The sequence below is a fragment of the Miniopterus natalensis genome, chromosome 4 (assembly GCF_054644295.1).
Source record: "Miniopterus natalensis isolate mMinNat1 chromosome 4, mMinNat1.hap1, whole genome shotgun sequence".
In the NCBI taxonomy this organism is placed as follows: domain Eukaryota; kingdom Metazoa; phylum Chordata; class Mammalia; order Chiroptera; family Miniopteridae; genus Miniopterus; species Miniopterus natalensis.
Window position 1 is genome coordinate 76,837,323 of NC_142084.1, and position 23,076 is coordinate 76,860,398.

At 42.4% G+C, this 23,076-nt stretch overlaps 1 protein-coding gene across 1 annotated transcript in view; it reads right to left on the bottom strand.

Moving 5' to 3' along the window:
• Positions 1–6,189: 6,189 nt before the first annotated feature.
• The window catches only part of EBF2 (EBF transcription factor 2), a 181,609-nt gene continuing 164,722 nt past the window's right edge, over positions 6,190–23,076 (bottom strand). Inside the window, exons 13-16 of the mRNA XM_016203452.2 lie at positions 22,837–23,014; positions 21,055–21,240; positions 11,565–11,732; positions 6,190–6,945 (exon numbers count right to left, since the gene is read on the bottom strand). Of these exons, the coding sequence (XP_016058938.1) occupies positions 6,914–6,945; positions 11,565–11,732; positions 21,055–21,240; positions 22,837–23,014 (564 nt within the window). The 3' untranslated portion in view covers positions 6,190–6,913. The remainder of the gene's footprint in view (positions 6,946–11,564; positions 11,733–21,054; positions 21,241–22,836; positions 23,015–23,076) is intronic.

Below are 23,076 nucleotides of genomic sequence, written 5' to 3' on the forward strand. Positions count from 1 at the left end.
TTACCCCAAATCACAATTTATGAGGAAAGGACGGCAATGGCTGGAAAAGTCAAGCAGGACTGTGTAGAAACCAAGAAAGGACCCTTAGGCTGCTGATATCATACAAAGCTGGTGAGATGAAAAGGGTCAAAACCAACAGGCTCTTTTTGAAACATTTGGAACAAACATATAGTCTGATTATAGGCATATCTGTAGAGCCCATTTGGCATGGACATGAAGCACAGTAGGCGAGACAATGAGGGAATTCCCCAAACAAGCCATATATGTAAGAACCAGTCAGTTGGTGATAAATAGTAGTATGCATTGGGAGCAATTGCACAAATGCTGAGTTAGATTACCCAAGAAGATGTCAAAGCTAAAAGACATCTCGCTCTCTCGAGAGTGCTCTCTCTCTCTTGAGCGTGCTCTCTCTCAAGCACTCTATCTCTCACGTGCGCACACACACACGTCTGAAATAAAAGCTCTGCTAGCTTGATACACGTTCCTAAACTTCCCCTCTCCAACATCTACCAAATAACTGATCCAGGAAAATCTCACCTCAATCAAAGATGAGTATCAAAAGTTAAAATATGATTTATGTCTATACACCATGAAAAGGAAAAAAGAAAAGTGAAACAAATTATAGGTGAAGAACACTCACCAGAAAAAAAATTTCATGGAGCTGATGGTAATTCTGATCAAGCTAATAATAATAATGATGATGATGATGATGATGATGATAATATAACAAAGTAATTTCTCTATAAAGCAATAACTCATAACAGAGACACAACAGCTCAATGAATAAAACACACAATAGAGGCAATGGGATATAGCTAGCACAGTTTATGAAAAGTGAAAGAAAAAAAATAAAACCATCTGTGAAATTAAGGCCACATTAAAAGGAATATAGAGGAGGACAAGAGGGAGAAAGCAAGTGTACGAGTGGGTGAAGAGTCAGAAGTGGCTAGAGAGAAAGTGATAGGCATGAATGATGGACAGTAGAGATCCAGCATATGATTAACTGGTGTCTCTGGCAAATAAAACCAAAAGGGAGAAACAGAGAATATATTTTAATACTAAAATTAAAGAAAAGCTTCCAGAAATAAAAGAAGGCTTGAATTTATACATTGAAAGGGAACACAACATCCCAAGAGGAAGACTTTACAGAGAACAACCAACACCAAGACAAGTTCCTGGCCTTCAAATATAAAGGAAGACTCTTTTAGGCACCAGGCAAAAATATCAAGGGTGACCAACTGCCAGTTTACATCTGTTTTCCAGGCAGAATTATTTATTGTGCCCCATTTCACTCTCAAACGTGTCATGACTCGACCAATAAATTATAGGATTTCCTTGTTTATATATGGGGAATAAAAGAAGGGAATGAGAGAAGCATGACTTCAGACATCACCAACAGCAGCATTCAACACTAGAAACTAGCTAAAAAGCAAAAACCCTCCTATGAAGTCCCCAAAGAAAGAAAGTGTAACCCCAGAAATTTTATACCCAACTAAACAGCCATTCAAATAAAAACGGAGCAATCTTTTTTGATACATATGAACCAAAGAGTATAATTCTCTGAGTCTTTTTTGAATTAACTGCTGGAAACAATCTTCAGCTAACCTAGAAAAAAAAAAAACACAACTGTAGTATTTGTGCCTCAATTAAAAAATCATCATAGATTTCCATTTGCTACAATATGGCCCGGTCTTTAGTCCCTACTTTAATGTTATCACAAAATCCAGTTGTTTAACTTGCAAACCAGGACTTATTCTAGTCACCCACCTCCCTCATTTCCACATCTAATCAGTTCAATAAATCCTATCAAACTGCAAAGCTTTCTCTCAAATCTTTCCTCTACTGTCCATCTCTATTGCCAATCTTTAATTCAGATGTGAGTTACTCTTGTCTGGAGAATTGCAATGGTCTCTTAATTGCAAGAGTAATTTAAAAACATTTATAAACTGGCATGGCACAGGCACTGGCCAACCAGAATGGGTGCCAGTCATAGACACAGCACACTGGTGCTTTTCAGCCGTCTTTTATCCCTTGCCTAATTGGTCTCCTTGCCTCCAATATCCACTTGCTTCAATCCATTGCCCACACTGTTGCTACTGTGATTTTTCTACAGCATAAAGTTGATTGTGTTACTCCTTGACTTAAGTTTTTTTAACAGTTATCCACTACCTATAGCATAGTCCTATAGATGGAGTCTCTGGCATGGTGAACAAGGTCCTTCAGGATCCAGTCCCCACCCAATTCTTAAAGTTCCAAATCTCATCACTCGCTCATATTCAGTGCCCTAGTCAGTCTAAACTCCTTCTAGTTTGGTAAACATACCATAAGCTCTTTGAGATTCAAGTGTGTGGTAAACAAGTCCAGTGTCATATCTGGAATAGGAACGGAATGAGCGTTCCCCTAAAAGGCCCCAATTATGGTTCTGAAGTTGCATCTGAATATCATGAAAATCAACATGAGATAGTTTCCATGGCTAAGAGGCAAAGCAACCTACCCTATAGGCCACCAGCCAAAGGTCTCTTCTTCCTTAATTCCCTTTCATTTTCAGTTTTCTGTTTATTAAACAACCAGCCACTTCATATTACAGACATGTCTTCATGGTATTTTTTACTGGTAGACTAACAAGATAGTCACTAAGGAGTGGATTCTCAAAGTGATGCTATTTCCTATCACTTATGACAGATTAGCTACCTCTCCCACGTGGCAAGGCAGAGCTGCCCTTTGGGGTCTGAATTCAGTCTGCTCATGCACTCCTTCAACAAGTACTTGTTGGGCACCTCGGGCACTGGGCTCAGTGCTCCACATATATTATTGAGACAGAAATGGTACCTATTTTTAGGAGACTTCAATCTAAAGGGGACAAAAAATAAATACAAATTACGTCAAGGACACAAAAACAGTTCAGTTAAAGAGAGTAAGTGGGAAACCTACAAGGTCAGAGGTCAGCAAAGGCCTTCCTGAGTAGATGATACTTTACCTGAGGCCTGAAGGCTGAGAAGGCACCAGTCATGCGAAGATCCAGGGGAAGCACAGTCGAGGCAGAGAGCTAGTCTTCACAGAGAAAAAACAAAACTACAGTGGCTTTCTCAGATTAGTGACCACAAATAGCATCTCACTCACTTATACAAGGAAAACAATCTATGTGGTTTGAAGATATCTATCTGTACCTTTGTAGAGAGAAATGACATAAACCAATTGTAAGTATGTTTGTGAATAGTCTGGTTGAATTCCTGTTTAGGATCACATTCTCCGAGATGTGCTTTGTGACTTTCCCTTTGCACGCCTTTGTTCATGATGGCCTTCCCACCTGCAGTGCACACTACCGACATCTACTGCAAAATCCCTACCATTCTCTGAAGGCCTGGTGCAGCCCGGTCTTCCCCTTGGAAACTTCTCCGACTACTCCAACCCTTTGGAATCGCCGTCTTCTCTGAGATCCTACAGCCTTTCTATCTTTTCGTGCAAGTTATTTTCTATGGACTATTTCATTCCAGGAGCATGTGTCCTCCTTTCTTCCTGTGATTTAAGAATAGACATGAAGTTTTTGTGGCCAGCGTCCAATTCTTTACTCAGTGTTTGATGGATCAGTTACACCATTCGTTCAGCAAGCCCTTCCAAATCGAAGTAGACCACCCACCCCCCTCAGTGATTCCTTATAACGGAGGCCCAACGTAAGAGTTAGGGTCATTTCAGTTTTTTATGAGGGAACTTGACCGATGGATATGTAGATAAATACATACAGAAAATGACCTGAAGTCAAACATGTTCTCTCCTCTGCACAAGTACCGCAGACCACTTGCCATGTAAGCAAAAGCTGTAGTAAGAGTTCCTTGACCAGAGTGCAGGGACTAGCAGTCATGAGAAAAATCTCCAAACTTAGGAAGAAAATCCCAAACCAAGTTTTTCTCACTTCAAAAAAAAAAAGACAAAGTTCCAAACATTTTTTACAGTACAAAAATTTTATTTTTTGTTAGGATAATTTAAAGTTTAAAACTGAAGTAGGCATATTCATTTTACAAACAAGATATTCTTTCATAAGTAAGACCATTAAAAACAGTAAACAAAAAAGCTGTCTTTACAAAAAGCTCTGTGCATAGCAACTTTATACTGTATATAACTGACAAAGCAAAATGAGGAAAATGAAACTATACAGTTTGAAAATGAAACCTTACTGTACAAAAGGTAGAGAAGATAATGGTTTTTAAACCATGCATATTGAAATGTGCAAAGAAAAACTGGGAAAAAATACGATGCTATAACAAAAAAAAAAATGAGATAAATAATGAAGTAAATTGTCCCTTTAAATGAAAAATCTTACACAGCTCCTCTTACAAAGATAGGATAGAACTTGTAGTTACCTATAGAAATACTTGTCTTCCAAGTGGCACAAAAATAACCTGGGACCAGAATGATTCAACAGCAATGACTAAACAGGACAGAGTAGCTTTGTTTTAAATTTATTAGTACACTAAAAATAATCCTTACACACATTTGTACAATTAAATAGATCTGTTGCTGCCAAGGTTCTAGCTGAATGGTCAAGGATGTCTGGTATTTAGTTACACACATTTTTTTCGGTGTAAAGCTACCAACAAATTCTACAATCATTTTGAAGACAGTACTGCACTCATCTTCATGCAAGAGCAAAATTCACAGATTCTAAAAGCAATGCTACTTTAAAAAAACATTTCCGTATGTTGGATTGGCTCAAATCCAGGGCTAGACACGCTTGACTTTATTCTGCCTTCACTTCTGGATGGTGATGTTTGTGTTCCACACACTTTCCCCTCCCATCAGATTTTTCACTAGGGAACTTGCGTGTGCTTCCCTGTATTTTGGTGCTTCGAGCCCTGACTATGAGGGACTGTCAGCAAGAGTTATAAGCATGCCAGGCCTCCAAAACCTTGGATTCTCCTGTGCATAGAAATAATATGTGGGTCATGTTGGGTAATTCCAGATCACAAGCCAATAAGACCATTGGGGTTGGGGAGTTGTGGACATGTATCCCTGGGGCAGAATTTACGAAGTCATCTAAAATTGGCTCAGATGCACTAAAGGTGTTTTTCCATGAGAGCTGCATCAATTTCTAATGTCAGAACCCCAAACTGGAGTCTGTGTATAGACTCTATTGTGGTGCCAATGAGTCAACAAGGAAAACCCTGGCCTGGAAAAAAAATGACATCCTTATTGGCAATCCAAGTAAGTCTGGATGCATCCCCAGGATCACACGGCTTTCAAGACTCGGCCACCGTTAGCAGCTCCTGCAGTGTTTCTCCCCCTCAGAGCCACTCCCAGAACTAGAGAGTCCGTGGCAGCCCTGGGTAACCGAGCTGCTTGGAACACAGATGCTCCCAATCTCTGACCCTGCCCAGAATTTGGGTTTCCATTGTTTTTGAACATCAAGAGAGGGGTTTAGGGCTTTTAACATTCCTCATCCACACCCCATCCCATTCTTGCTTGCAAGCTGTGTCAAGTTGGATGCATTCTTTTTTCAAGAGAGTTTTATGCCACGAAAGGGCAAATCTACAGAGTAGAGGACAGACGTGACATTCTAAGAGTCCAAGAAACAGAGTCACCTGTTTCTGAAGTTCCCTGGGGCTTCTACCTTGGTGCTGAACCAGGTAACCCAAGAGGAGGGAGTGCGTGGCTCTGTGAAGAATTCCAAAGGGGCGGCCGGGCTGGGCTGGGCTGGGCTGGGCTGGGCTGGGCTGGGCTGGGCTGGGCTGGGCTGGGCTGGGCTGGGCTGGACTGGACTGGGCTGGGCTGGGCTGGACTGGGCTGCGCTGGGCTGCACTGGGCAAGTCATGTGGCTTTGGCTCTTCTTTAAGGTGAGACTCTTGTTTCCCTTCGGTGCAAAGCCGGGGATGCACTAAAACACGGGAATTCTCTGCACTGCTCAGGGGACAGTGTTGAAAGCTAATATAAGTTTTTAAAAAACTTCACAGACAGTGAATACCAAAAAGGGACTTGCAGACTATTTAGAAAGCAGATGGGGATGGGAATGAATTGATGCGCTTGAGTATTTGTGTATCTGCATGGGCTTGAATCTTTGTTTCTCTGTCGGGCTGTTTTGTAGGAATCTACATCAGGTACCTGTTCTTGCCCAGGGGTCAATAAAAGGATGGAAAAAGAGGGGATGCAGGATGGGGGAAAGAGTCTAGTAAGTAACTGCAGTAATAATCACACACCTTTTAAACTTGTTACTACATGTTTGCTTCAGTTTCATTTTACATCAGAAAGAGAACTTCCTCTCTTCCAAAAAGGTCTTCATTTCTACCTCTACTTACAATAAGTTACACGTTTATTTATTTAAATAATTGTAAAACATTTTAAATTTTTTCCCTTTTTTTTTTTTTTAAAGAGATTAAACTATAAGCAAACACACATACAGCGACATGTCGTCATTCAGTTCAGGTTTTGTTTTAAGAAAGTCTTCCATGCTGGTACCCTGTTTTGTTCAATTTTTTTTTTCTGCATAAACTAAATTGGTATCTGAAAGGCTTCATAGAAAATAGAAACTTTCAACTTTTTTTTTCCTACAAAGAAAAACAAATAGTATCCAAAATATTAAGCTTGAATTGTTTGCCAATTTTTTTTTTCTTAAATATTTTACAAACATAGGAAGGTGGTTCTTACAATGTTCATAACAAAGAATGGCATTTCTGCTTTTAGCACTGACTACGTCAATGATATCTTTTGTCCTTGCCCCAAGAGGGTCAGTTTGTGTAGCTACCATCAGAGCCACATGGGAAAGGTGAGACCAGGTAAGACGCAGCTCCTCGCATACCCAAATCTGTCCATCACGTTCATTCCGGGGGCACAGCTCTCCCCAAAGAGCTAATAGTGCTTTCTTCATTATTGGTCCATCAGAGTAAGTAGTTTTGTGCTATAAGAAAGCAACTCTTCCTCTTCTTTACATTGGGGGCACCACAAGTCCCGTCATGGCTGCAAGGAAACAATGACACAGGAATGAGACTCGGAGGCTTTTTACATTAAAGGCTATCACCCGGCGAGAGGGGCAGGCGATGCGACTGACGGGGTCTGATGCAATTCAGGGAGATGGTGCCCTCGGCCGATATGGGACCCCATTTTCTCCAGGTCTGGTCTAGCAGAAAGCCTAGAGAGGTCCCGCAGCCTTGCTGATCACAGAAGCACAAGCAAAGCTTACCGAAGTTTTGCTGAGAGGCCAAGAGTTACGTTGTGCTTGGTTTTGTATTAATGGGTTATATACATGACATAATGGACGTAAACATGTAAACTGAACTGTACTATATGCGTGATATATTTTTCATTAGACTAAAATAATTTCTAGATTATACAGTTCCAGATCACTTAGTTGGAACAGGACAGAATACTCCAGGGGCCGAGTCTATTGAGTTACTTACGAGGCATCATTTCTAACAAATCAAGACTTTCCATCCTAGGTTTCTACCCATTCTAGCTGAAATCTGATTCGCTTTTTCCCTAACCAGCTCATCTTCCTCTGGTGCTCGTTGCTGCTGTGCGATGCTCACTCACTAATAAGTGCTGATTCACTGGAATAGAAGACTTAGTTTAGTTCCTAATTTGCGAGTCACTCCAAGGTCCACTCTCCTTGCCCTGCCCAAGTACAGTGTCCAATGTCTCTTCCATCTAGTCAAGAGGATGTGGGCAGTGCCTGGCTGGGTGGCATCAAGTCCAAGGCTTTCCTTTGATACGGGAAATAAAGCAGCATTGGCACAGTGTAGAAAAGTCATACAGAAAGTGCGCCCCTCTGGCCTTGGCTTTCAGGTGATAAACCCATAGGATGTTCACATTCTCAGAAGCTGGCAGAATAGTTTTCTTGCATTAAGACTTCAAACCATATCTAGAATTTGATTCCTTAACTATATTGTCTCTATCTCATCTAGGGCTTATCAATTAGAATAGAAGCACTTTGCTGAGTGGTGCTTATTAAGCTTATAAGCAAATGGCCAAAATTCTTCCTGCTTTCCCCAAAACACCTGTTTTCTCCATCTCTCCCTCCCTCTCCTTCTGCCCCTCCTCTCATGCCAGCTAGCCTTCTCGGGCAAAACTGTCAGCTGTATATTTCCCTGCCCATAGAGCCTTTATTGAATGCTTGTGAGATCTGGATTAAGGTCTTACACAGCTAGCAAAGCCTTAATTATTTTTGCCTGTATTACTATATATCAAATCAATGTAACTTTTCAATAAAGGCAGTTCAATTCTGGACACTCCCTGATGATTTGGCGATACAGCAACCCTGGTAATTATCCTAGACTGTAGGAGGTTTTCTTATTTTATTTTATTTTATTTTCCTGGAGGGACCTGGAAAATGAATCAGGTGCCTAGTGCATAATATTATCTTGACACTCTATACTCATCAACTGTAAATGCCTGAGAGATGAGGGTGGGACAGTGACACTGCATGTACGGCCCTCTGGTAGGGGGAATCTGGCTCATGTTTTCAACTTGAACTTGTCTATTGCACTCAAAACTCATCAGCCCCTTCCTTTTTCTGGGTCCTCAGAGAGTTACCTACAAAGCTTATTAAAAGAGCAGAACCGCTCAAAGAACCAGATCCACTGCATGCCAGAAGAACAACAGATTTTACCTATTTTTCCTTCTACCTAGTCTCACGCATCGGGCACTGGGTGGGCTGGGATCTCTGCTACATGGTGACCCTGTTTGCTGGTGGAAACCATAGCCACCAGACAGAAAGCTGAAGTTAACTGGAGAAATAAGCATTTTCATGGGGGAAAGGGGAAGGCTTAACTGCACTGTGTCCAATTTCTTTTGAGCTTTGGCATTTCATGGGGGTGGGGAGTAGGTGGGGAGTAGGTATGGGTGAAAGGTGAGAGGAATTGCACTGTTCTTGTCCCCAGAGGGACAGTGGGCTGTCAGAGCACGGGTTCTGGAGTCAAAATGTCTGAGGGCAAGTCATCAGTCACTTGCTGTGTGGCCTTGGGCAAGTTACTTAGCTAAAAATGGTGACAATGGTATGACCTTCCCCTTTGGGTCACTTGTGAGGCTTGAACAAGACAATTTGTATAAATCCCTTGGTTCAGCGTCTTGCATGTGGTACTCGGTAGAGGTCAGCAAGTGTCGGCCGCACATGTCCTCTACAGATGAGCAAGACCATCTCACCGTACAACAAATTAGAGAAGGACCTTTCCCTCAGCCTGTGCTCGCCCAACCACCTCAGACCACATGTTCACTCTCCCACCATCAGTCTAAAGAGACGGAGTGTCCCTGCAACCCTAGACCCCTTCCTTCAGTGACCATGAGTAGTGCACCCAAATTTTGGAGGAATTTGTAGAACCCAAAGGAGGCTCAGGGCCTCCTTGTGATTCTAGAGAAATGAAACTAAAGCCCAGAGCCCGTGCCTGCACATAACCCACTAAATCGTCACTCCTACAGACACGATAAGAAAGTGTGGCTCACGCAATACCATATGCAGACGACGTATGACAGACTTTTACACTTGAAACCTACATAGTTTTATTAACCAATGTAACCCCAATATATTCAATAAAAATGTGGTTTTTTTAAAAAAAGAATGTGCAGCTCAGCCACTCTCTCAGCCTACGCGCTCTGACCCTTGGTGAGCAGGAGCTCACACGGCTGAGGGCCCTAGAGAGGGTCTTTGGGCTAATTTGCTGCTGTTGTCCCAACAGGAAAACCTCAGTATGACCACGCAGACCTTTGCAACTCTTTGGGCCAACTCAACCCTGACAGGGTAACACCACAGGGGGCTTGGGTATGCACCAATAGGCAGGGTGGGGATTCCAGGACATGGGAGCAGTGAAAAATTCTTCCTGGCTTCGGTGAGAGCCAAGAGTTGGGCGGGCACACAGGTGGGTCTCCCTGGACAGGACAGATCTGGAAGCGGAGACAACCAGCTCTACTTCCCCAACTCCATGCTCTGTGAGAGAGGAGGCGGGGGCAGGGTGGCAAGGGGAAGTCAAGTTGTATCTTTTCCTCTCAAAGTGAAGCTGAAAATATTCGCAAGGGTTGCCTGGAATGAGAAATGGGCCACATCCCTCTATCTTCCTCCCATGCCTACAGTCCTCCTTAGCCTTTCTGGGGTCTCTCACAATACACTCCCCCAATGAGACCTATGTGGCGCCCACTTGGTTTAAGGGACATGACTAAAACCAGAGAAACTGGAAAGGGGAGACATCATCAATGGAGCGGTCGTGGGGAAGGGGAAGATACGGCAACTATTCAGCAATTGTTTTCATGCCCCAGTCTGAAGATGAAGCCATCATGGAAAAGGTTCTGAGCTGTCCCCTAACGATGGGATGGAAGCCACTAGTTTGATAAGAGATGGGCAGGTAGAGACACTTAGCTACAGGCTGGGCCTGTTTCTCTATGAATCAGGCATCTGGATAAAACCCAAAATATATATGTACATATATTTTCCCCCTCAAATATACAGATGTTTTCAACTACTCACATGTCAGGTGGCATGTAGACCCAACGGCTTTGTCTAGTTAGAAAGAAAAGAATTTTCAGGGACTCTTCTGAGTGCTGTTTTCAGTTCTCATTTGACAGTTTCTTTGTTAAGTCCCTCGACTTCGATGAGACACCATCCTCTCTGATGGTAGGATGGGACAGAAACCTAACGCACCTCCCAGAGCTCTGCTCAGACACAACCGGCAATGAACCCTCACAGGTGTCCCCAAAGGGCCAGGAAGCCACTCACTATCATAAAGCCATTAGGCAGATGCCGTCCCAGGGACAGCACAGCTCACCCAAGGCTCTACTGACCTCAGACGCCTTGATCCACAAGGGGTTAACCAAACCTCTGCCCGTTTGGGTTGTATCCAACACTGCTGGTCATGAATGTTTTCATGTCAAGACGCGGGGAACGGGCTAAAAATAATGTGGGTCGTCAGGATCCACAGCGTTCAGCAGTTTCCAATTTGCTCTTTTGCCGTCAGCTGCCTCCCATTCACACTGAGGTGATTAGATTCTCATGTACTCATCACATTTGTGTTACGTCATGTCATATTATATTTTAAGACATTGCTCAAAAGTGGGTTTGATGGGTGATTAATTTCTGTTCTTAGACACAGTATGTTTTTTTCCCTTTCTCCCCTACCCCACCCCATCAGGCACCTGCTATCAATTTGCTCGGAACTTGCCGGTGCCCCTGACGGAGCCTGTGCCTTTGTGCCAACGGGATGTGTATGCGCCGCAGATGGCAGCTGACTGGGGAAGCAGTGACCACCAGGTAGCGTCCGACGCGGTGACCAGGCCCCTTCTAGGAAACAGTGACGTGGCCTTGTGGAAAGCAAAGGTCTGGGGAGTCCAGATACCCCTGGAGGGTATGTACGCCTCTACCATGGTTAATTCTGTGAACCTGCAGAGTTGTTCCACTTCTCTTTTCCCCACCTTGCTCTTGGCTGGAGTACTAGCCCAGGTGTACGAGCCATTCCCGTGCCACGATGCAAACAGCAAACATCTCTTTGTAAGCAAACCGGCTAGAGATACAGCAGGCGGCCGTGCTGTTTGCTCTTCCTTTGCTGGCCCTGCGGGGCATGTGTGGTGCTTGCTCCCAGAGTGGGACCTTTGCTTACCTCTGAATCCATTTCCATTGCCACTGGAGCAGGCGGGCGAAGGGGAGCCTTGGGGCCTGATGACAGGGGCAAAGGCACTCTTCTGTTTGACAGCAGGAAAAACTGAAGAGGAAAATGGAAGGATGGAAGACGTGCTGGAAGATCCAACAGTGGGACTTGATGACATGACTGGAAAGCAAATGCACAATCCTCTTTTAGAGAGAGACATCTTGGGGAGCTCTTTCTCCAGTACATGCAACCTGTACACAGTTATTGAGAAATGACTAATTTGTTCCAGGTATCCATCCAGATCCCAGGGATTTAAAAATGTTGAATGTGGCAATGTCCCTGCCCTGTCCAGCCAGAGAAATAGACAAGGAAAACAACATAGAGGGAAATGATTTAATTGGAGGAATGTACCCAAGCTCAGCGGACGCAGCAGGCAGAGTGCCCCTCTGCCTGGGAGGGTCAGGAAGGCCTCGGCAGGCTGTGATATTATGATAGGTCTTAATTCATGAGTAGAAGCTCGACAAGAGAAGACTAGGACCAACATCTGAAACATCACCAAATCTACTCAAGAACAGAAACCTCTTTTTCACCCTAAAAAGAAGTCCTGTCTGGGAGCTATATACTTCCCTGGCAACTCTCAGGGCTCCTGAGTTTTGAGGTATAGGGTTAACATCTTCTCGGAGAGTGCCATCTCTATGGGCCACTTCCTCATTAAATGTAAAAGTTTATTAACATTTAGGAGATTACTTCCCTCTCCCTCTACTTGCAGAGCTCCTGGGAAATAAAGCTGCGAGGCAGCCTCCTCTGATGTAATGCGAAGTAAAAACACCAATATTAATGTTAAAATTACTTAAAGGAAGCCAAAAGCTAAGTGTTGTAATTTCCAAAAAAAATAAAGGCAACTTACACAACTAAGTGCCCCACCTCTTAAGAGAGTCAGATACTCCAAGTTACATCACACAAGAAGATAATTTTTTAAAAATCCTCACCCGAGGATATGTTTTTATTGATTTCAGAGGGAGAGGAAGGGAGAAGGAGAGAGAGAGAAGCATCGATTCCATATGCGCCCTGACCTGGGTATGCGCCCTGACCAGGAATCGAACCCATGACCTTTCATTGTACAGGATGACGCTCCAACCAACTGGGCCACACGGGCCAGGACACAAGAAGATAATTTTATCTTCTATGCTCAGCTTGCTCAAGAAAAGGGTAAACTGACATTCACAAGGGCAAAATTGTTAGATATAGCATCTTATAGTAGAAGGTCAAGTGTCAAGGACTCCTTTAACATCGTCTCCAGAATTCTGAACTGTCCAAATCACATGACTTGGTAAAAGAATTAATGGAACCCAACAGCAAAGCCCACAATAAAGGCTGGCAGTACCAACTACCTTCTATTTCATATCTTCAGTGGCCCAGCCTCTCCACAATTCAATTTTGAAAATAAGGACATGAATGTGACTTATGGTCCAAAGACCAAGTACAAGGTGAATTGAAGGTCAAATGTTCTGACGTCCTGTGTAAGACTCCACCCCACTTTCCCCTCTCTCATTATAAAGATATACTTTAGGCTACGCTCCCACAATGGCATATGTAACACAATCACACAGCATATCTCCGATACGATGCCTTTTACAGCTACACTACAAACCGAAGACTTCACTAAAAATGATTTATCTAAAAACTGCTTATCCTTAGGTAGTCCTCATTTAAAGAGCTATGCAGAAGGAAGCATCCGAGTCCACCTCTGTCTTTCCTCAAGTTGCATGAATCAAAAGGAAAAGCTGGAAAGGAAGACAAAGTCCCAGAAGAATCTCATGTAATACTGGAAGATGCAGAGGAAGGAGATGTGGGGCTACACCACTGCTAGAGGGGAGGGTACAGGATTGAGCACTGGAGTGAGTCCCAGTCCTAGTTCCAAGCAAAACCTCCTCTTCTCGCCTCGGTTTCAGCAACAATAAAATGCTTGAAGGAACAGGAAGGGAGGGAACCTCTCCCCTCTCTGTGAGGCACAGAATTAGAGGCCAGAGAAAGGCTGAGACCCAGGAGGCCCCTGATTCTGACCACAGTCCAATCCCTGCCATGCTGTGTGCTCCATGCAGGCTCCCAAACGGTGCCTTGGTTTCTATGTCTGCCAGAGCAGAACCGCCCCTCATACACCACAGCAGAGGGTTTTTATAATGCGAATTAGGCAAATGCACGCACACACACACACACACACACGCAATTCCATTTCTATTCAAACATATGACTCGCTTTTACAAATTTTTCTTTTCACATAACAGATCCAATGTAAAATGGGCTGATTAGATCACATGTGACTGCTTCTCAGGGGAAGGGGAGTCACCTGGAGCTTTACTAAATGACAAAAAAGAATTGTTGGGAGTTGAATAAGCAGAGAACTATGACATGCCCATTCAAAATATTTTTTACAAAACTTTTGTCACATGCCAAATTATATCCAAATTAATTTGAAATTTAATGCAACTATAATAAAAATCTTAAAAGAAATTTTAATCTGTGTGGGTCAACAAACATAATTCCTATGTTCATCTTTTTAAAGAAACAACACTATAGGAACCAGAAAGTTTTGTTTAAAAACAATCTTAAGTAGTAAGGAGGCATTTATCTTAACATATTAAAACTTATAATAAGTCTACATCAATGAAATCAGTGTTATGCTAGCATAAATACAGTCAGACAACTCCTTGGAGAAAACAGAGTCCAGAAACAGACCTGGGTATATATGAGAATTAAAATTTAATAAAGGCGACATTTCAAATTAGTGGGGAAATAAATGCCTGGGAACAATACACTAGCCATTTGGAGACTAAATTTAGAGTGCTTCCTCATGTTAAACACTGAAGCCCATCTAAGTGGATTAAAGAGTTATTTGTAAAAACAAAATTATAAAGGTGCTAGTGGAAAAAAATACGAAGGTTATGTAATTTAATAATCCTTTCAACCCCCAAGCCTACACAGAACATCAGGAGACAGATTTGCTACATGACAAAAAAAATTCTGTAACACACAGAAAAGGCAAATGACAAACTAGGGAAAATTTTGTGATAATTATCAGATGTATTTGTATCTTCAATAGCTAATACGTTTTTATAAATTAATTAGGAAAAAAAAAATCTCCCCCCCCCCAAAAAAAATGGGCAAAGGACATGGAAAAGAAAGTCACAAAGGGAAAAATTAAAATAACCAAAAGACCTTTACAGACCTATAAATGTTCAAACTGATTCGTAATCAAATGCAAATTCAAATGGCACTGAGATGTTCTTTTCCACTTACCAAGCTGTTAAAGACTGGGGAAAATTAACAGGAAAGGGTGCCACTCTTGCTTTCCTAAGGGGAGTAGTAACCCCTCTAGAGGGACTCTGGCAATAGGTACCAAAGTATTTGTGTTTTTAAATGTGCATAGTTTTTAACTCAATAAATTAATTTCTAGAAATGAACTGCAAGGAAATAATAATAAATGTGCAAAAAATAGAACCAAGGGCATTTTTATAATTGTGAGAAAGTGGGATATAGCTGAAGTGACCATCAATAAGGTCCATGAAGTGGACCACTATGCAAACATGAGAACTAATGTTCGAGAAGAATACTGGATGACACGGGAAGATACGGCTGGATAAGCAAGCAGATTATAGACTAATAGCTTCGACGTCAAACCTTTCCATTTTCAAAAAAGCATACGAAGCGAAAGTCTAGAAGGATGTGATTTACATCCAGACAGTTTTTAAAATCCTCACCAAAAGATACGTTTTTATTGATTTTTAGAGAGAGAGAGAGAAGAAGAGAGAGAGAGAGAGAGAGAGATTGATGTGAAATAGAAACATTGATCGGTTGCTTCCCACGTGTGCCCCAACTGGGGATCAAACCTGCAACCCAGCTTGAGCCCTGACTGGGAATCGAACTTGAAACCTTTCGGTGCATGGGATGATGCTCCAACTGAGCCACCGGGCCAGGGGTATAGCCAAACTTTTAATGATATGCGTATCTCTGACTGATGGGATTATAAATATTCTTAAATTTATTCCTTTTACTTGTCTGTTTTCAAAATTTTCTACAATGAACATGTATTACTGTTGGTGTAGCAGAAACCAGTAAAAGCTGTTAAAATAAACAAATGAAAAATTTCTATTTCTTTGGTTAAAAATATATATATATATAATATATATATTAAGATATATATATATATATATATATATATATATATATATATATATATATATATATATATCTTAACAATAAGCATAATAGCTGTCTTGGGTGCTAATATTCCTCTTCCATTTAAAGCTTTACTTTCTGTAAACGAGGTTTTTTGTTTATCTTCTGTTACAAAAAAGCAGAGACTAATAAATTTTCAAGTTCCCGAGGAAACTTGATTGTAGTGAACTCTGCAAAGCAAGCACCACCCTAATGTCTGCTCTCTACTCCTAGGACACAGGTCTGCACCCCTGACAGGGCTTATGGGGCCTAGCTTCGTATCTGTGACTTAGGTCATTTTGCCACTTTTCTTCTACTCCCTCTTTCATGAGTCTTATGGCAGAATCTCATTAGTTGTGCATCAGAACAGACACTGCAGTTTTCAAAATGTGTCTATCCGTGGCTGGAAGGCTATATTTTAAAAGTTAACAATGGTTATCTCTGCAGAGAAATAAAGGGTGTCATTTTTTTTCCTTTTTACATATATATGCTTTTCTAATTATCTATAATGAGCATGTTACTTCTGTAAATGGACATTTTTTCTTACCTAAAGGACAAAGGAAATATATCAAAATGTTAACAAGGGTTTTTTTAGAAAAAAAAAATTAAATCGATTTATAGAGAGAGAGGAAGAAAGAGAAAGAAACATCAATGTGAGAGCAAAACATCTATCAGCTGCCTCCTGCATGTCCCTTTCCGGGGACTCAAACCCGCAACCCGCGCATGTGCCCTGGCTGGGAATCGAACCGGCAACCTTTCAGTGCCCAACCAACTGAGCCACACCAGCCGGGGCAACGAGGTTGGTTTTTTTATGGTGAGAGTGAGCTTTCTTTCTAAAACTCTTTTCATGAGCTCCAAATTTTCCATAATAAGCATTTAATAATCTACGATAGCAAATGTCTTGATATTTCTTTTTGAAAATATAAAAGCTTTGAGGCCCAGGGCATAGTCTAAGACTATGTGAGTGAAGTAGGAGTCTCTGAGGACAGGCTGGATTTCTGTCTTACGGATTTTGTTCCAAAACTTTGGATTCGCTTGGTGGCTCTTCTGCTTTGGAAGAAGTGGTCCCTGGGTGCTGCAGGTTTGAGTAGGCCATCTTTGGGGACACCGGAGTGCACCAATTTGGGAAAGTTGCTCACACACACAATTGAGAAATTCTCTGGGCATCTGTCTCTATGAGTAGAGGCCTAAGTAAAGGCCAGCACGTCTGGCCCAGATGCCTCTGTGAACATGGGAGTAAAGGGAAAACCACTTTTCTTCTTTGAAGGATTGATTGGCTTGCATGGTCCCAGCTGGACCTCAGCGGGCACAGAACCTCCTCTGCACGGAGCCATTGCATTTGTTGGCGCTAAGGGGTCTGTCAACATTTCATTAGAACCCCCTATTGTCAGGGGTTTAGAATTCAGCCATAAAAACTTGCACTGAGCTGGAACTTGGCACACACTGCTACCGCCAGGAAGTGAAGTTTGTATGTGAAATTGAAAAAACATCTGTTTGGCCATTTTTGAAGTGGTGTGAGAGCAAAAGCAGTAAAGATGCAGGTTTCTGATTCTCTGCGTTGGCCGTAATGTAAGTCAGCTTGACCAAAAGGCTTGGCTTTCTTTCTTTTTAATGTCTCTGGCAAGTGATTGTTCCACGGCATGGCCTGGCCGCGGCAGAATTTTTTTTAGTTTAAAAAATAAAATGAAAAATTACAGAATGGTGTTTTCAGACACAAGCAACTGAACTGATGAAATGCCTTCCTTTGTTATTTTGTGGTTTGGGGTTTTTTTTGCCAGTAAAGTTAAGACTTAGCTGGTTACAAATTAGAAATACAGGTCAGATGCTATTGTAATGAACTCCACTGGGTACTCAGTACTTTGGCAGTAGAGGGTTTTATTGTAATGAATTAATGAATGCACTGTTTAGACTCCCATTCTAGGTCTGCAACTCCTTCAGACCCTCTCTCAGAAAAGAAAATGCAAGGACCACACAGACCCAGTGGGAGCTAGGGCGGCCCTCAATCCCTCAGGGCAGGGTACCTCCCTTTCTATTCTGCATGCGCTGTCTTGTTTACTCGGAAAATTTGGCTGTTATTATTTTTCCTGTGGCTGTGGGATGGAGTGATCAAGAAAGGGTAGTGGAAGGAGGTGTCACTTGCTGGTGTGGGAAGGGTTCCTCCCTATCAAATGAATTATCAGTAAGAAACATCAAGCAGTTAACACCCAATGGGCATTATCATTCATCAATTCGTTATCTCTCTGTCAGTCTATATCTATCTATCTATCTATCTATCCATCTATCTATCTATCTATCTATCTATCTATCTATCTATCTATCTATCATCTATCATCTAGCTAGCTAGCTATCATCTATCTTCTCCCTCTCCACTCTCTCCTCCAGCGCACCCATCCCTCCTTGTCTTTTTTCTCTCTCCCTCCCCCATCACCTCACTACACACTATATTATTATATTGACCATTTTTTATGTTTTTATTGATTTTAGAGAGAGAAACATCGATGTGAGAGAGAAACATTGATGGGTTGCCTCCCGTACGCACCTCAGCTGGGGGCTCAACCCACAACCTGGGCCTATGCCTGGCCGGGAATCAAACTCGCCACCCTTTGGTGCATGGGAGGAAGCTCCAGCCAACTGAGCCACACAGGGCAGGGCTTGACCATTTTTGATCTCCAAAATGACAATTTCATATGGTTCAACCTAATATACATATTTCATTCATAAATGTATGCTTGAACATGGGATATTACCATTTTGGAAATAAAAAAGAAATCATGTCATATAATCATGTATTATAAATATGTGAAATATTTCTCACATTATTGAATGATCTAAAAACATGGTATTCTGAATCTGATGATGTGTTCTACTCTCATTTTTACTCTTTATTGGCTATGAATCCTTGAGTAAGAGATCTAATAATGATGAATATCTTAAAGGGGAAATGATGATAATTATTATTACTATTATTATATCCATGCCATAAGGTTGTTGTGAGGATCTGACTGGACTGTATATGTGAACGTGCTTTTTAGGCTGTAAATTGGAATGCAGTTATGAATTACTCTTATTGTTGTCGCCACTGACATGTGACATTATTTACACAATGGCTCTCTTGCCCTATACCAGTTGTAGGGGCTGTTGATGACGCGATCCCTTCTGCACACAGGTCCCCTCTCCACAAGGATCATGGGAGAAACCTCTCCAAGGTCTTGGCAACAGAAAAACCAAGTTTCTCCTGAGCCACTAAATAAAAATATGGTGGACATTAAAGCTTATAACAAACAGTGCTCCCCTCTTTGCTTTACCATCTTCTAAGTCTCTGAACCAAAAGAATGGCTCCTTGAATGACCGAATGGCATCCCTCCCTGCCTTTGGCTTCATCTAATTTTCCCATCCATATTTTTTCTTGGGTCTCAGTTTCTTATACTTTCTACCTTATCCTTTCACACTACCCATCTGACCACTACTATTCCCCTATTTTTGAAACAAGATAGGGTAAAAACAAGTGAAGAAGTAAAGAAATCAAGCAAAAGTTTGTTTTCCTAGATTATTCTGATCCAATCGATCTGAACCACATGACAAGACACAGCACAGAATTCACGTCGCTGGGGCAACAAGATTTTAGTTGTACTAGAAGAACCAACCTCTACTATCTCTGCTGCCCGGCTAGTGTCCTTAACACATCGAGTAGAGCGCTGCGTGTGATGAGTCAAACAGATATCCCAGAAATAATCCACGGGTGTGCGTGGACAGGGAACCATGGACCCACAGGCTGAGAGGCAGCCTCCAGGTCCTTCGCATGCCACTTCCTGAGCGGTGGCGGGAATGGCTGCCTGCTGTCCTTGACCTGCCCTTGATCCTGGAGAGAGGGAACCACTCTGGCTGAACAGAGGGTCTGCTGCAGGGCCTGTGACAAGATCCAGCATTTCAAGAGCACCCTGCTCAGTCACTCAGACTCTCCATGGAGGTTTCTTCCCTGGCCTGAAGTATTCCCTAAGTAGGTTTGAAAAACACATACTCTCAGCTTGTAAGTTCCCAGCTTAGCCCTGAAAGCAACCTGAATGAATGTGCATAACTCCCTAGAATATCCAGCTTACTGCTAGCCCACCCATCAGGACTAAGAGGTTCTGTCTCTCATTCATCTATTGATGGACCCTGGTTGCTTCCATATCTTGATTATTGTAAATAATGCTGCAGTGAACACAGAGGTGCATATCTCTTTTTAAATTCGTGTTTTCATTTTCTTTGGCTAAATACCCAGTGGAATTGCTGGGCCATGATAAGCTTATGCAGTGATGGATGACTAGACTTACTGTGGTGATCACACTGTAAGATATATAAATATTGTACACCTGAAACTAATATAATATTGTATACTAGCCATACTTAATTTTTTTTAAAAGGCTTTATCTCCATGTATCACTCTTACAAGCCATCAAATTCCATCTCTCTAGAATAGAAATTTTTTAACTGGTGTGCTACAAGAATTTTTAAAACATGCAATACCTGACTGTTTAGTCAAGGGTACTGATCTCTTTTCCCTTAGATTGTCAAGTAAAAAAACGACAGCAGCCAATACAACAATAGTCATCCAGGGTAAATGAATAAAAAGTATACCTATTTTGTGTCAGATTGGCAAAAAAAGCATGTTTTTTGATATCCTACAGAACTTTAGTAATTAGTTTTTGTGTGCCATGAGATGAAAACAGTTGAAAATCGCTGCTCTAGAAAGAAGAGAGAGCCATATAACAAAGTGAGAAGGGAGCCTAGTGTGATACACAAAATAACCTGAAGTTACAAGTTCTGTGTCCAAATGGCTACCCTGCCGCATCCTAGCTGGGTGGTCTCGGTAGGTCGGTGAGCGGCCGTGCACCTAACCCTCCGCACCTGTAACGATGTGATGATAATACTGACCTCAGAAAGTCCTCAGGAGGGCTAAATAGAACATCACATCTGAAAATGCCCAGTGAAAAGTATGTATTAGATTAGCTGAAATGGAATCTGATTCTTCACTCCCAGCTACACAAGCCATATATGCTCTTTCCCTGTGGGGGAAAAAAGGAAGCGTTTCCCCCTTTCCTTTCCCCCAGAGGCTCTGAGTAACCAGAGGAGCCCAAGCGCAGCTGAGGGGGAAAGAACAAAAGGCAGGAAGGACATTTCATCAGGAAACTGGGCTCTTCCTCCACGAGCCAGTGAGAGGCAGGAGGGCCACTGTCCCTAAAGGGCTCAACAGTGAAAGCCAGGGGCAGAGAGGCGGGCAGAGGTGGGCCGCGGAGAGGGAACTTACTTCCATAAGGGGAGCCTGTGGGGGAGCCGTTTAGAAATCCTGGCGACCCTGGAACACCCAGGTTGGCCATGGGGACGTTGCTGTAGCCATTCATACTGTTACTGGAGGTGCTGTAATTAGACTGCTGAGGGGTGGAGCTGGAAGAGTAGCCCCGAGGAGAGATGCTGCTTGTGTTGCGGATGTATCCTGGACAACAAAGAAAAAGCCGGGTAAGTGAACAGTGTGCGCACACAGCGCAGAGCAAACGGCAGCGCAGACTCACGCCGGCCCCAGGCTGTCCAGGCCCCAGGCTGTCCGGCACCCCCAAGCTGCTCCCGGACAGGGGCGGAAAGTGTGCATTTTGCCTTCACCCTTATATGCCTTCCTTTCCCTTCCCTATCCGACCCCAGGCCACGTCCCTCACAGTCCCCCCCTCATCTTCTTGTACATTTGCCACCAACCCCCCCGACTCATACCAAGGCATGAATGACTAATGGCAGTGTGCGCTGACACCTCCCAAATCATGCATCATGTAACGCTAGAGCCCCGTGAGGTATCAGTAAGTATCGCTGAGAAAACCGCTGTGTGGTCAAGCAAAGCGTGGCAGATGCTGCATGCTGAGAGCCATGCCCTGAAGACTGGCGTTTGAAGGGCCTAGAGAATAACTGAAGTGGTTTAACTTCGCTAACCTAGTATTTCCCAAACTGAACGCACCGTAGCATCTCTTCTGGGAGTGGAGGAAAGGCATCCTATTAATAGCTCAAGGGCCACTAGTATCCTACAGATCGCAGCTTTGGAAATTGAGTTGTTACCATGCGCTGGGTGGGGGTGGGAAACATTTTCATTCAAAGAGTGTTTGATAAGCTCATTTCAATGTACTGTTCTCTGACCAAAGACTTGGAAACATCAGCAACTGAGTTTGGGTAAATCCAGCCTCTAGGTGGGATGGAGAAAGGGGCAATGAGTCCTCCCATACTTCTGAAACCCTAGCACAGAAACAGCACCTTATCTATCCTAAAATAACCCACTTTGGGTAAACTGTCTCTAGAACTTTTTAGGAAATAACCAAAATTTGGAAAGAAAAAGAAAGTAATATTATATCCCACCCACCCTTCTATAAGAAATCACCCTGGGCATGAGAATGAGGAGTTTCCATCCAATGGGTAAGCAAAATTAGAAATAAGACTACCTCAAGGTTAGGGACATCATTAAGAATGTTTACTTCTAAAAAATGATTTATGATAAATTTAGCACCTTTCAACCTCAGTGACAAAAACATTCACACAATATACTTTTCATGTAAAAGCACAGTTAATCCTATAAACCGGTTGCTACATATTTGTATATGAGGCAATACACAAAGGAGGTTGCCAAATAAAACCAAGCCATTCACCATTGGTTACTAGGAAGAGAGAGTTGGGTATAATAAACAAAAATGGCAATAACTCAACTTCTCTCCATTATTCAATCTGATGATCACAATGGTAGAAGTATAAATTCTATTCAAATAATACCTATAAATCTAGTTTCAGTAAGTCTAAACCCTTCTAAAATCGTAATAGTCAATCTGGTCCTTAAGTACTTCCAGTTTAAAGTATTCTACCTGGTGCCTAAAAAAACTCAAAATCTAATAATACGCTGCTTATAATGTTGAGATAACCCAAGAGTATGTGGTTGCATTGCTTATCTGGGGACACACTCTTTTGATGGTGTATGAATCAAGCTTTAACTCCTCCTGCTCAACCAGAACCAACCTTTAAAATGTATAAGTTGTTTGAATGTTGACTCTGAGAAAGGTAATACCTTGATTATTTCCCTGTGTTGACTCTGAGATGCTGACCCCAAGTTGGCTGCCATAAGAATTGATGCCCATCATGCCACTGTGAGCTGGAGAGCTGGAAAGAGCTGGGATCTGGCTGGGGTTCCTGGGGACACTGTAGAGGGCTTCAGCAATATCTGCGGCTCGCTTCAAAATGATGTCCTACACAATGGCAGGTTGAGGTGAGCATTTTATCCAGCACAAACAGTCAAACTCAGTATCAA